Here is a 13,739-nt window from a genome sequence, read left to right on the forward strand (position 1 = left end):
TGTAGCCTTGGGACCCCACTGGCCTGCGAACATCTCGTGACTCCCAAGAACACTGAACTTCTCAAGAACGGGGTCTCCAGTGGTCCCACTTCTGGGCAGTGCCCAGACCCAGGGCCACCAATAAAGCTGCACCCCTGGAGTTCCACCCTAACCCTCCAGGAAGGGGATGGGGCCTGAAACAGTACGGGGAACAATCCATTCCAAACCAAACCAAAGGCCTGTCTGGAAGACGTGTGTAGTGAAGCCCCATTAGGGGACTGCCTGACCCCGCCCTGCCCAGGACTGGAATCTCCCTACAGCTCTTCTCAGGCCCTTCCTGCCTCTGGACCTCAGCATGTGCTGGGCCCCTGGCCTGGAGCACAGCCCTGCCCAGCCCCTCCCAAGCTACGGACACACAGGTGTCTGTCCCCATGTCCTGGCCATCTTTGGGGTGGGTGTGTGGGGTTTGGGGACTACAACCAGAAGAAAGACTTTTTCCCAAGTGTGTGTGTCATGCCCCACCTGGGCTGCTGGATGGGGGCACAAGAGTTGTATACACTCTGAAGCAGCTGCCCAGGGGTTCTGTGCCATTTGAGGGCCCCCAGCTGAAAGACTCCTTAGGCTTGGCCTGGTGGAAGAAGAGGGGTCCCCACTGGAACAGTCAGACCTGACTCCAGCTGAGTTCCAAGAAGGCAGCTGGCGCCCAGCTGTGTGAGCAGCACAGGCTCCAGGGCAGGTCCAGGCCCCTCACGTCTCAGTCTCCAGCCTGGGCGTTGGCTTCTTAGCCTTGCCCTGACACTGGGGAGCCCAGTCCACACTCCAGGCCACTAAGAGACCCATCTGACATCCCAAAGCCGCCAGGACGCCCCACCATGAGAATGTGGGCACTGAATTCTCCACGAAAAGCAAAGTGTGACTGTGGGTGGGCTTCACAGCCCCAGTGCCTGGGCCAGAGCCCCGCCGTGCCCCCTACTCCCAGAAGTCCCCTCTGGTTCTACCTGAGACAGCCCCTCACCTGGTCCTAGTCAGATCAGGGCAGTACCACAGAACTGAGATAGCTCCTACCTTTTTGGGAGAGAATACGCCCAAGGTGCCGCCATCCTCCCTCATGGCCACACCCATCTCGGCCAGCAGGGCTTCCCTGGGGGAACAGAGATGAGGTCAGCACAAGCTCCACAAGGCTTCCGGCACTGGCCTCAGCGCTGGCTGACCAATGTGGGCAGTGGGCCTGTGGCCACCGTGGCCTGGGTGGTGCCCATGTGTGTCCCATCTGGTCACTGTGTTAGGGCATCTGCTGATGGGACGGGCCCCTCCGCACCATGGTCAGGGATCAGGTCTATCAGGCCTCAGGTCTCTCAGGCCCCGGCGGCCAGCAGCCAGCAGTATACAAGGTGGGGGTTATTGGGCGTGAGGAAACAGGTTTGCCCTGGGCTGGGATGTGGCCACCCCAGGGTGCAGGTGCCCAGCACTGGAGGGCAGGGCTCAGTGCTCATCCTGCCCAGGCTACGGGCTTGCTGGCTGCAACCCTCCCCCTGGGCCTCAGTTTCCCCAATGCACACCTCTCCATCCGGATGGCTTCTGTCCGCCGCAGTTTCTCCTCCCAGGTCTCGTTGAGCTCAGCTATGATCTTCTCTGTTTCCTGGGGATTGAGGCAGAGCACAGTGAGCTGCCAGGGCTGGGGCCAAGGGAGAGGACCATGGAGACACGGGTGCCAGGAGAAGGGGCATCAAAGCACAAGAGCCACGTTCCTGGGCCCGTCCAGGCACAGGAGGTGTCCAGAAGACCAAGGTGAAGCTCAGAGAATGTGTGTCTTTCCCTTAGACATGCTCAAGAGAATGGGGAAAATGCAAAACAAATCTGGAAGGAGAAGAGAAGCAAATGCTCCTGGGAGATGCTGAGCCTCGGCTCCTAAAGCACAGCCATCCTCGCTGCTGCCGAGAGGCCCAGGTACTCACCCCTCTTCAGGACACTGCCCAGCATCAGCCTGGTCTCTCCTTTTTCTTCCCACCCACAGCCCAATGGGACCCCAACACCCCAGAAGGGCTCTCTGCTCCAGGGTCACAGGCCCAACCTCGCCCCCATCCCCTTCCTCACACTGGCCTTGATGGGGCCTCTGCCTTTTCCCCTCAGCTCCTCAGTCTCCAGGCGTGTGGTTCACCTGCCCCTGCACAGCCATTCACTGAGGGGCGTGTGACTGGAAACCTAAAATGATCCTGGCCCGTTGCTGGGCACCAGGGAGCACACTGTGCCTGGGAGTGGTTGGAGGTGGTGACTATTCCCAGGCAGGTGTGCAGGTGTGAACACAGGTTGGCCTGGAAGGGGCTCAGGAGCCTGCACCACGCTCACCACCCTCCTCAGGGAGTGTAACTCTATAGGACGCCAGCCAGGAAGCTGCTGTGACCTGGGGCTGTCACCAGTGGAGGGTGTGCTGTGGGGTGGGGAGGTGCGAGACTCCTCTCCACCCACAGATGCCATCCACCTCACTGGTCCTTGAACAAGTGCCCACTCACACAACTAAAGACTCGACAGGAAGAGTCTCAGTCCTGGACATTCATTCTTGGAGCTTCCCTGGTCCAGGCGTGGCATGGGTGGGGGCACAGGCCATCCAGACACCCAGGTCTAGGGTCCTGCAGGGGCATTTCCTGTCCAGCAGCTGAGTGTTGTGCAGCCCACAGCCTGGGGACCCCTGAGTGAACTGGTTGCCTTGACTGCTATGGGTGGTCTAGAGACAGGACACAGGGCACCTGGGTGGCCACACGCCAGAGGCTCCTGCTGGTGCTCCACAATGGACCTATGAGGATAGGCTGTGCCCAGGAGGGCAAGGTGCCTCTAATTCCTCCGAGCTCCCCACTCCCAGAGTCTGACACCCTGAAGCGAAGCCCCAAGTAGTGCCCTCACCTTCAGTCTTTCAATGGCCTCCTCGCTGCCTGGGGCAAACAAGATGCGCTCGTGGAGGCTGGACACGGAGGCTGCGCGGCTGGACAGGGCTGAGAGCGAGGATGAGGGGCTCATACCCACCAGGGCATTGGTCACTGTGGAGAGAGGGTCAGGGGCTTCATTCACCATCCCGCCACGGTTAAGGTTATTGTTCTCAAGGTCGGACACGTCTATGGGGAGGAGGGGTAGGGCAGGCAGACAGACAGAGGGAGGGAGAGAAAAAAGATGAAGATGGGAAAAAGTAAGAGGTGGGGCTCAGAGAAGGCAAGAAACAGAAACCACCAACAAGGCACAGCAGCCCTGCCCGGCCCAGGACAAGCGCATGCAAGGCCTTCCTGCCACCCCTTGCCTATGATGGGACCGGGCTGGCAGTGGCGCCCACTTGCCCGCCTGCTCCCCAGGCCTGCCCTCCCCAGCAGCAGCGTGGCATGGCCCTGGGCACCCTGGAGCTCCCCTGCACCCCCTGCACCAGGCTTCTTGCTTTCCCTCAGTTGCACTCCAGGTCCCACTGCCAGGCCGCCCTGCAGCCCCTGCACCTGAGGGCTGGGAGCCTGTCCTCCCTGCATCTTCCCGCCCTGTCCACTGGCTTGGCATGGTCACCCAGCAGTGCCCTGTACAGACCCCCACGCTTGTCCTCCCACCCCTCGCACCCACTGTCAGCCTGGGACACCACACACCCCTGAGCTGTAGGGCCGGGCTGCACTAACTGTTCAGCCCACTGACGTGGAAATTGGCCCAGAGACCATCCTGGAGGAGGTGAACATGGGACCCTCAAGAGGGAGGCCCTTCCCCTCCACCACAAGGAGCTCACCCACCAGCCTAGGCCTCATGTATCCCCAAGGCCCGGGAGGTAGGGCTGTGACATCTCTGGAGTGGGTGGTGCCAGGGGTCTCCTAGCAGAAGCAAACACACAGCAGAGCAGCAGCAAGCACGGGACCACATGGGGTGTGGGGGAAGTGGAGGGCGCCCTGCAGCCGGGCTCGGGGAGGCGTTGAGCCCCATGGAGCCAGGCCCAAGGCCAGGAGGCACAAAGGCTGGGCGGGATTTGGCAGCATCCACTGTGAAAGCTGAGCTTGTGGCATTTCCAGAGTAGAGGGCCCGGGCGTGGGGGGTCAGGTCAGCTGGAGAAATGGCATTGCAGACGGAGGCCTGAGCCAAGAGCTGGGGACAGGACAGTCCCTCCAGCCCTCCTGGCCCTTTGGTGCTGATATCCTGACCTTCGCAGGCCTCTGGGTGCACGGGGGGTCACAGGGCCTGACCTCGGCCACGTTTAGCCTGAGAAGGCCTCAGCCACACCCTGACTCCCCTGTTGCCTTGGTTTCTCATGTAGACCATGAGTAGGAATGAGCCAGGAGTGTGGGCTCAGAGGCAGACAGAGTCCCACATCTACCAGCAGGGCCCTGTGACTGAGCGAGAGCAGTGCTTTCTGCCCCCAAAAAGGAGAAGAAAGCAGAGCAGGTGCCCTGGGGTTCACCCCTCCCTGCCCGTGCCGCCCTAGGCCCTCATGCTGGCTGGGGCTGGAAGCAGAGATGCAGAGAGCAGCAAAGGGAATACACACATTTGGGTCCTCCAGGCACAGTGTTGGCTACGGGGGAGGGAAGCGTGGGGGAGGGGGAGAGACAAAGAAACAGAAGAACAGGTTTGTCTCCAGAGGGTCAGGCACGCCTTTCACAGGCCAGGGTGGCCAGCAGTGGGTGAGTGGCCACAAGCAGGTGGTGAAGGTCTTCAGCTCCAGAACACGGGGGGCCGCTGTGACCCCAGCACCCACAGCCTGCCTATGGGGCTTCCAGGGGAGCCGTCTGTGGCCCACTTGCATCAGCACTGAACCCAAACCATGCGGTACCATCCAGGCCAAGGCCAGGAAACTTGCCCTTGTCCAGGGCCCCCGCCCGGCCTCCCACCCAGAGGCAGTTCTGCCCAGGAACATGGAGCAGGGACAGGGATTTGGCCCAGAGGGGCTCTGGGAGCAGTGTGGAGCTGCCACAGCCCAGACTGCAGCCAGCAAAGTGGTGGCCCCAGGAGAGACGATGTGATGACCTGCAAGGCCCCTGAGCCTGAGGCCCCACAACCCTGTCCAGGACAGGCTGGTGCAGGCACTCACTGTCGGTGATGTCGCCAAGACCCTGGGCGTACAGCAGGTCCCGCAGCCGGGTCACCTCATCCTTCAGCTCACGGATCAGCTTGTTGTTGGGGTCCTCATTGATGACAGCATTGCAGCGGATCTGCTTGGCCCGGTCAGCATACCTGGGTGGCAGAGGGGTCTGTGGGCTGTGCTCAGGACAGGTCCACACCTGGCAGGTCCCAAGGGTGCCCAGAGCTCTGCCTAAGACCCAGCCTTTCAGGCTCAGCAGCCAGGCCAGAGGTGGACCTGAGCCAGCACGGCCTGGCACAGAGTGAGAAATCGCCCCCATAGCAAGTCTCTGGGGAGGGCATTTGGGGCCACAGAGGCCAAAGGAGACTTATAGGGGAGGTCACCCAGTTACAGCTCACCCGCTTGGGGAAACTGAGGCCCAGGGGAGAAGGGACAGCGTGGTGTCCTCTCCCCCAGTGGTCCCAGGGTAGAGGGACAAAGTCCAACGGAAAAATGTGAGAACAGCTACGTGTACGTAGGCTTTTGTCCACACTGTGTATCAGCTGATGCATATGTCTACATTTCCAGCTAGTACATGAACCTCTATTGGGACACACGCCCTTTGTTTCTCTTAAGCACTGGTGGTGCACGGTCAAAAGAGAGGAGAGACCACTGACCCAAACAACCGAGCAGCCTCTAGCACGGCTAGGAGCCCAGGCTCCCCACCCCAGGTGCTCACTTGCCCATAAGACACACCTATGCCCCCTTTGCTATCTAAAAATCCCCAGTGGTTACCCCGGCCGGCAGGTGAGTGTAAACTGCTTCGCCTAGCAGGCACAGCTCTCCCAGTCCAGTGCCACAGGGCCCTGGGCTACCCGCAGCCCCAAAGCACACCCTCAAAGGCTCCATGGAGGGAATGGAACAGGGCCCATGCAGGCCCAGGAGCCCCAGAACAGTCCCTTCCAGCCTCACAAAGTCCAGGGTATACCCCTCACAAAGAGTCGTCCCTGCTCACTGACACTCTTAATTCAAGCATGGGAGGATCCATCCCCCAAGACCAGGGAGCAGGGAGCAGAGCTCCCCTGGAGAGTCCCAGGGAGCAGAGTGTCTCCCTGGAGAACTCACCTCAGCGTGCTGAGGGTCTCGTCGTAGTTGATGTCTGCAGGACTCAGGGCTGCCACCATAGCTGTCCTTGAGTTACCGCCTGTGGGAAGAAGACCAGGTTGTGCCCAGAGGGGGATCTAGGCCCCAGTGCTATGACTGCTCCCCCCATCCCCCCACATTTACAGATGGGGAGGCTGAGGCCCAGAGAGGTAAACTGAGTCACAGGCTTATCCCCATGAACACAGACAACTGTAAGGACCTGGCCTTCCTTGGCTGCCCCTTCATCTCTGCACCAGGCACTGCTATTATTTCTCTTCTACTTGTGTTTTTCTCACATTTGGGGCCATTTTACAACAATCAGGCCTTCCTTTCCCCAAAGCAGAGAGGAAAAGTTGTGGAGGGTGTTAAAGTATTTACTCCAAAATAAATACCACTTATGTTCAATAATTTTTTCAAGCACTTCTATCATTTTCATTTGAAACACATTCCTCAGTATTCAACATCAGATTCCTGGCCCAGGTTAGTAGGATCCCAGCATCAGGTAATGCGTGGCCTGAGGAACAGACTGTGTTCTTTCTCTTCAGGGAATCCTGTCTAGGTGACCTCAGCAGTCAGAAAAGATCACCACTGACTCCACCCCAGCCCTCAGGACTGCTGCCTGGTGGTACTTCAAGTCTAGACAGATGATCTTGCCTGCTTGACCCCAGGAAACTGTGTATCCTTAGGGCCGTGTCCCCAGGGCATGGGTCCCTGATGAGTCCCTGTAGGCACTGAAGAGACAGTGTGAAGGGCTGGGCACATGACACACGGGCCCTAGGACAGGTTCCATGGGAGGACTCCCCTGCCCCTGCCCTGGGGATGAACCTGGGTGTGCCTGGAGCAGGGGGCTCCTTCCCAGCCCACATCTCAGGTGAAGGAACACACTCTGCTCCTCTCTCAGCAGGGCCCATCCATCCGCAGGCCTGCTGCGATCTGCATTACTGGTCTGAGCTGGGGAGCAGCATGGCTAGTTGTGGGGTGCAGAGGTGGTCAGCCAGGGCTCTGCACACCTCAGCCATGCAGCTGAGGGAGGCCAGGGACCCCCAGTCATCTACGGTCACTAGGTCAGTACAAGACTCAGTTTGCCTCCCTGGGCATCAGCTGTAAATGCAGTTGGGGAAGACTCTGAGGTTATTCTGGGATGGACGGGAGCAGCGTCGGGTGCATTTCAATTCCCACCTCCCCATCTAACTCTCACTGCTCAGAACTCAAATGGGGAGGAGGAGGTTTATGGCAGCCCCTCAAAACCCAGCAAGCAGAGATCCCCTGTGACAGATGGGGAAACCAAGGCCCAGAGAAGGGTGAATACTTGGCCTGGGTATCACAGCCCACCTGACCCAGACCACTGACATAGGCAGGTGTGTGCTGTGCCGCCACCTGGGCCATCCTGGTTCCCACACTTGCTTCATTAGCCCACTGCTGGCCACTGCCCCAGGCCCTCCAGAAGGGCCATGAACTGACTGGACCCTCCAGGTTCACCTCCCAGTCTCAGCCAAGAAAGGGTGAGAGGCCTCCTGGCAACTGGGCACCCCCTCAGTGGGGAAGAAGGGCACAACCCAGGGTGGGATCAGAGCCCTGGGGACAGGCAGACCCACAAGTTCTCACCCAGGTTTTCCCGGAGGAGCCAGGTCAACACGGAATCTCGGTACGGAATGAAATCTGTCTTCTTCTTTTTCTTGTTCTGTGGGGGAGGAACATTCAAGGTCAAGTCCGAGCCCACTAGAGAGGAAGTGAAAGGGAGGGGCCAGTGCAGGCCCTGCCAAGTGGGTCCTCAAAGCTGGAGGCTGGGCAGGGGGCGGGACCCGCTCTGCTGGACACGTTCTCAGACTGCTCAGGCCTCTCCCTGCCCAGACCCCAGGGCACCACCCCAGAGGCCTCCTCTAGGCCACAGTCAGGGATTTGCTAGCACATCCTTCAGGTTCCTCCCTCGTCCATCCCTGCTGCCCCTGGGCCACCCAGCTGGACACCAGCCAGGAGTGCTGAGGTCACCAGCAAGTGTGTCCTCCCTTTACTCTGTCTGAAGGATCCATCTGAGCCCATGGCCCCTCCTCGAACACCATCAGCGACTCTTTCTGACCCAAGGGAAAAGGCCCCACAGCTAAATGTGGCCCTCCAGGCCTCTGTGGCCTCTGCCACACTTACCTCCCTGCCAGCTTAAATCTCCCCTTCACACAGAGTTCACCTGCCCTCTCCTCCATCAAACTCCCTATGGTCCTGCAGAAGCCAGCTCACAGGCCTTCCTCTAACAGCCTGTTCTCCCATCCCTCCCCTCAGAACGAAGCATTCTCCATGCTCTTGCTACTTCATTGGCTCTTTAAAATATGGACTCCATCCACATAATGGCTGCCAGGAATTGCTTCTGATGGACACTCTGACTGACTTAATGATCCCATTAATTGTGGGTTTCAGTGACTTCCAATGTCTACTGGTTCATGTATGCATTGGCTTACGAAGCATTTGCAGAGTGCCTGCTGGGCCGGCAGACAAGGTCTCTGGCCCTGGAGCCTGCACCCCAGGACATGCACATAGATGCCACCTCAAGGGCTGGGTGCACACACAGACATCATTGTTCTTGAAGACAATCCCAGGAGAAGCTCCACAGGGCACATAAAATTTGAAAGCTCTTGAGACTCCCTGTCAAAGAGGGTCCCGAATGCTGCACTGGCTTCTCCACGAGCAGGGTTTCAGGATGTCCATCTTGCAGCTCAGCAGCACAACCGACTGCTTTCTTTTTTCTTTGGAAACTTGGTAGGGACTAACTCTACTCTATTTCTAGTTTTCTTTTGTTTTTGTTTTTGTTTTGAGATGGAGTCTCCCTCTGTCGCCAGGCTGGAGTACAGTGGCACAATCTCAGCTCACTGCAACCTCCACCTCCTGGGTTCAAGCAATTCTCCTGCCTCAGCCTCCTGAGTAGCTAGGATTACAGGCGCACGCCACCATGCCCGGCTAATTTTTGTATTTTTTTTTTAGTAGAGACAGGATTTCACCATGTTGGCCAGGACGGTCTCGATCTCTTGACCTCATGATCCGCCCGCCTTGGGTTTCCAAAGTGCTGGGATTACAGGCGTGAGCCACCGCGCCCGGCCTCTAGTTTGGTTTCTGATTATTTAATTCCTAAGGGTGAATTCTCTGCCATGTGTCATATTCCTTGCTTCCACATAAATGTCCTCCAGTCATTCAGCCATTTCAGCAAGGAGCCCAGCAGCCCCCTGGGTTTCCTGCTCCCTCACCACTTCTCTGTCCAGTCGTGCTCCCCCATCTCCCAGGACCACCCTGTTCTCCCTTCTGGGTCCCCCAGCCTCCATCCACCATGTCAAGCCCGGAACGCTGACCTTCCATCCTGACTGCCGCACCAGGCCACCCTGCTCCCGACCTATCCTTCAGGCAGCACGCAGGCCTGAGGACCCATCCTTGGCTAAAGCAGACGCTGTGAGCCCTGCTGAAAACCCACCCGCTGCTGCCCACTGAAGCTGGGCCAGGCAGCTCCTGACAAGCGGGAACGGACCTCCCATCCTCAGATCCGCCCGGCTCCTGCCGGCCTCGCCTCCCTGCTCCGGGCCCTGTTCCTCAACCAGTTCCTCGAAAACTCTCTCACTCGGCTAATTCAAAAGTCTCTGTCACTGTCCCTCGCAGGGTCCCTCGCACTTTTCCTCCCAGTCCCTCACACAGCCAGTCACGCACTTCCCACGCGGTGGTTCCACATCTCAGTCCCGCACCCTCAAGCACTCAGTCCCTCAAGGAGCTCCCGCCGTTCCCCGCGCGGTTCCCACGCGGCTGCTTGCAGCTCGCCACACAGTTCCTCAGTTCCTCCCGCCTCCCCACGCAGCTCCTCCCGTTTCTCCAAACGGTTCTTCACGCAGCTCCTGTTGCTTCCCCCTTTATTCCTCCATTATGGAAAACGGCAGTCACTCGAACGCGGACTCCACCCATGTGATGGCTGCCGGTCACACCGTTCATCATGTGTTCCCACAAGTTCCACACGCAATTCTGTCACAGTTCTCTGTGGAGTTCTTTGCACAGTTCCACCCGATCCTCACCTGGATCTCCACGCAGGGCCTCGTTACACACGCGTTCTTCACCATTCTCCACACGCAAATCCTCCCCGTCCCTGACACTCTTGATCTCACAGTTCCTCACAGTTCCCCAGAAAGTTTCTCACGTTCCTCAAACATTGCATAACACGGCTCCCCACAGGACGCCTCACACAATCCTCCGTTTCTCCGAGTTCCCCACAGGGGCTCGCAGCTCCCGCACAGCGTTCCACACACAGACACAGGCTTCTCAGTGTCCCACGGTCCTCACAGCATCCACGCAGCTCCCCGAAAACCCCTTCAGCTCTGCCCCAGTCCCCACCCAGCGCCCCACCCCATTCCACACACTTCCTTCCGGGTCACACAGCGCCACGCAGCGCCCAGCAGTTCCCGAGTTTCCCATCCAGCTCCCCACACTCCCGGACAACCCCTCGCACAGGTCTCTACGGCTTTCCTCACAGTTCTGCACACAGTTCCACACACGGTTCCTCACCGTTCCCTACCACTTCTCAAACAGCTCCCCCCGCCATTCCTCATACAGTTCCTCACACGGTTCCTCACACAACCCTTCACGCCATCCCTAATGCGACTCCACGCACACTTTCCACACAGTTCCTCAGGCCATTCTCACTGTTCACCCCGTTCCCACACATGCCATTCCACATGGCTCCTCACGGTTCCCCCACAGCGCTTCACTGTTCCCACCCAGTTCCTCACAGTTCCACACAGTTCTTCACAGTTCCACACTTAGTCCCTCACAGTTTCTCACAGTCCCACCAGTTCCATACTGAGTTCCACACTCAGTTCCTCACAGTTCCACACTCAGTTCCTCACAGTTCCACACAGTTCCACACTCAGTTCCTCACAGTTCTTCACAGTTCCACACTCAGTTCCTCACAGTTCCACACAGTTCCACACTCAGTTCCTCACAGTTCTTCACAGTTCCACACTCAGTTCCTCACAGTTCCTCACAGTTCCACACTCAGTTCCTCACAGTTCTACACTCAGTTCCTCACAGTTCCTCACAGTTCCACACTCAGTTCCTCACAGTTCTTCACAGTTCTACACTCAGTTCCTCACAGTTCCACACTCAGTTCCTCACAGTTCCACATTCACTTCCACACTCAGTTCCTCACAGTTCCACACTCAGTTCCTCATAGTTCCTCACAGTTCCACACTCAGTTCCTCACAGTTCCACACAGTTCCTCACAGTTCCACACACAGTTCCTCACAGTTCCACACTCAGTTCCTCACAGTTCTGCACTCAGTACCACACTCAGTTCCTCACAGTTCCACACTGAGTTCCACACAGTTCCACACTCAGTTCCTCACAGTTCCACACTCTTCCTCACAGTCCACACAGTTCCACACTCAGTTCCTCACAGTTCCTCACAGTTCTACACTCAGTTCCTCACAGTTCCACACTCAGTTCCTCACAGTTCCGCACTCAGTACCACACACAGTTCCTCACAGTTTCACACTCAGTTCCACACAGTTCCACACTCAGTTCCTCACAGTTGCTCACAGTTCCACACTCAGTCCCTCACAGTTCCACGCTGAGTTCCACACAGTTCCACACTCAGTTCCTCGCAGTTCCACACTCAGTTCTTCAGTTCCACACGTAGTCCCTCATAGTTCAACACAGTTCCAGATTCAGTTCCTCACAGTTCCACATTGAGTTCCACACAGTTCCACACTCAGTTCCACACAGTTCCTCACAGTTGCACACTTAGTTCCTCACAGTTCCACACTTAGTCCCTCACAGTTTCTCACAGTTCCACACAGTTCCCACCCAGTTCCTCCCAGTTCCACACAGTTCCTCACCGTTCCATACTTAGTCCCCTCAGTTTCTCACAGTTCCACACTCAGTTCCTCACAGTTCCACACAGTTCCACACTCAGTTCCACACAGTCCCACAGTCAGTTCCTCACAGTTCCACACAGTTCCACACTCAGTTCCTCACAGTTCCACACAGTTCCACACTCAGTTCCACACAGTCCCACAGTCAGTTCCTCACAGTTGCTCACAGTTCCACACTTAGTTCCTCACAGTTCCATACAGTTCCTCACAGTTCCACACTTAGTCCCTCACAGTTTCTCACAGTTCCACACAGTTCCCACCCAGTTCCTCCCAGTTCCACACAGTTCCTCATGGTTCCACATGTAGTCCCTCACAGTTTCTCACAGTTCCACACTCAGTTCCTCACAGTTCCACACTCAGTTCCACACAGTCCCACAGTCGGTTCCTCACAGTTGCTCACAGTTCCACACTCAGTTCCTCACAGTTCCACACTCAGTTCCTCACAGTTCCTCACAGTTCCACACTAAGTTCCACACAGTCCCACAGTCAGTTCCTCACAGTTCCTCACAGTTCCACACTCAGTTCCACACAGTTCCACACAGTTCCTCACAGTTCCACACTCAGTTCCTCACAGTTCCTCACAGTTCCACACTAAGTTCCACACAGTCCCAGTCAGTTCCTCACAGTTCCTCACAGTTCCACACTCAGTTCCACACTCAGTTCCTCACAGTTCCACTCAGTTCCTCACAGTTCCACACTTAGTCCCTCACAGTTTCTCACAGTTCCACACAGTTCCACACTCAGTTCCTCACAGTTCCACACCGTTCCACACTCAGTTCCTCACAGTTCCACACCGTTCCACACTCAGTTCCTCACAGTTCCATACTCAGTTCCTCACAGTTCCTCACAGTTCCACACTCAGTTCCTCACAATTCCACAGTCAGTTCCTCACAGTTCCACACTCAGTTCCTCAGTTCCTCACAGTTCTACACTCAGTTCCTCACAGTTCCACACTCAGTTCCTCTCAGTTCCACACTCAGTTCCTCACAGTTCCACACTCAGTTCCTCACAGTTCCACACAGTTCCACACTCAGTCCCTCACAGTTCCACAATGAGTTCTACACAGTTCCACACTCAGTTCCTCGCAGTTCCACACTCAGTTCTTCAGTTCCACACTTAGTCCCTCATAGTTCCACATAGTTCCACATTCAGTTCCTCACAGTTCCACACTGAGTTCCACACAGTTCCACATTCAGTTCCACACAGTTCCTCATAGTTCCACAGTCAGTTCCTCACAGTTGCTCACAGTTCCACACCCAGTTCCTCGCAGTTGCTCACAGTTCCACCCTCAGTTCCACACTCAGTTACTCACAGTTCCACACTTAGTCTCTCACAGTTTCTCACAGTTCTACACAGTTCCCACCCAGTTCCTCCCACTTCCACACAGTTCCTCACAGTTCCACACAGTTCCACACTCAGTTCCTCACAGTTCTACACAGTTTCACATTCAGTTCCTCACAGTTCCACACAGTTCCATACAGTTCCTCACAGTTCCACACTCAGTTCCTCACAGTTCCACACAGTTCCACACAGTTCCTCACAGTTCCACACTCAGTTCCTCACAGTTCCACTCAGTTCCTCACAGTTCCACACTTAGTTTCTCACAGTTCCACACAGTTCCACACTCAGTTCCTCACAGTTCCACACTCAATTCCTCACAGTTCCACACTCAGTTCCTCACAGTTCCACACAGTTCCACACTCAATTCCTCACAGTTC

The 13,739-nt window shown here is 56.9% G+C and overlaps 1 protein-coding gene across 36 annotated transcripts in view; it reads right to left on the reverse strand.

Moving 5' to 3' along the window:
- KIF1A (kinesin family member 1A) overlaps window positions 1-13,739 on the reverse strand; it is a 113,727-nt gene that overhangs the window by 56,994 nt on the left and 42,994 nt on the right. For 16 of the 36 annotated variants that reach the window (XM_045368098.3, XM_045368115.3, XM_045368114.3 and 13 more), the window contains exons 11-17: window positions 7,736-7,811; window positions 6,113-6,191; window positions 5,018-5,160; window positions 4,475-4,501; window positions 2,878-3,086; window positions 1,539-1,618; window positions 1,045-1,120 (exon numbers count right to left, since the gene is read on the reverse strand). In XM_045368098.3, the coding sequence (XP_045224033.2) occupies window positions 1,045-1,120; window positions 1,539-1,618; window positions 2,878-3,086; window positions 4,475-4,501; window positions 5,018-5,160; window positions 6,113-6,191; window positions 7,736-7,811 (690 nt within the window). The remainder of the gene's footprint in view (window positions 1-1,044; window positions 1,121-1,538; window positions 1,619-2,877; window positions 3,087-4,474; window positions 4,502-5,017; window positions 5,161-6,112; window positions 6,192-7,735; window positions 7,812-13,739) is intronic. The other 20 variants (XM_045368122.3, XM_045368119.3, XM_045368118.3 and 17 more) reach the window with 2 other exon arrangements.

This window comes from Macaca fascicularis, chromosome 12 (assembly GCF_037993035.2).
Source record: "Macaca fascicularis isolate 582-1 chromosome 12, T2T-MFA8v1.1".
In the NCBI taxonomy this organism is placed as follows: domain Eukaryota; kingdom Metazoa; phylum Chordata; class Mammalia; order Primates; family Cercopithecidae; genus Macaca; species Macaca fascicularis.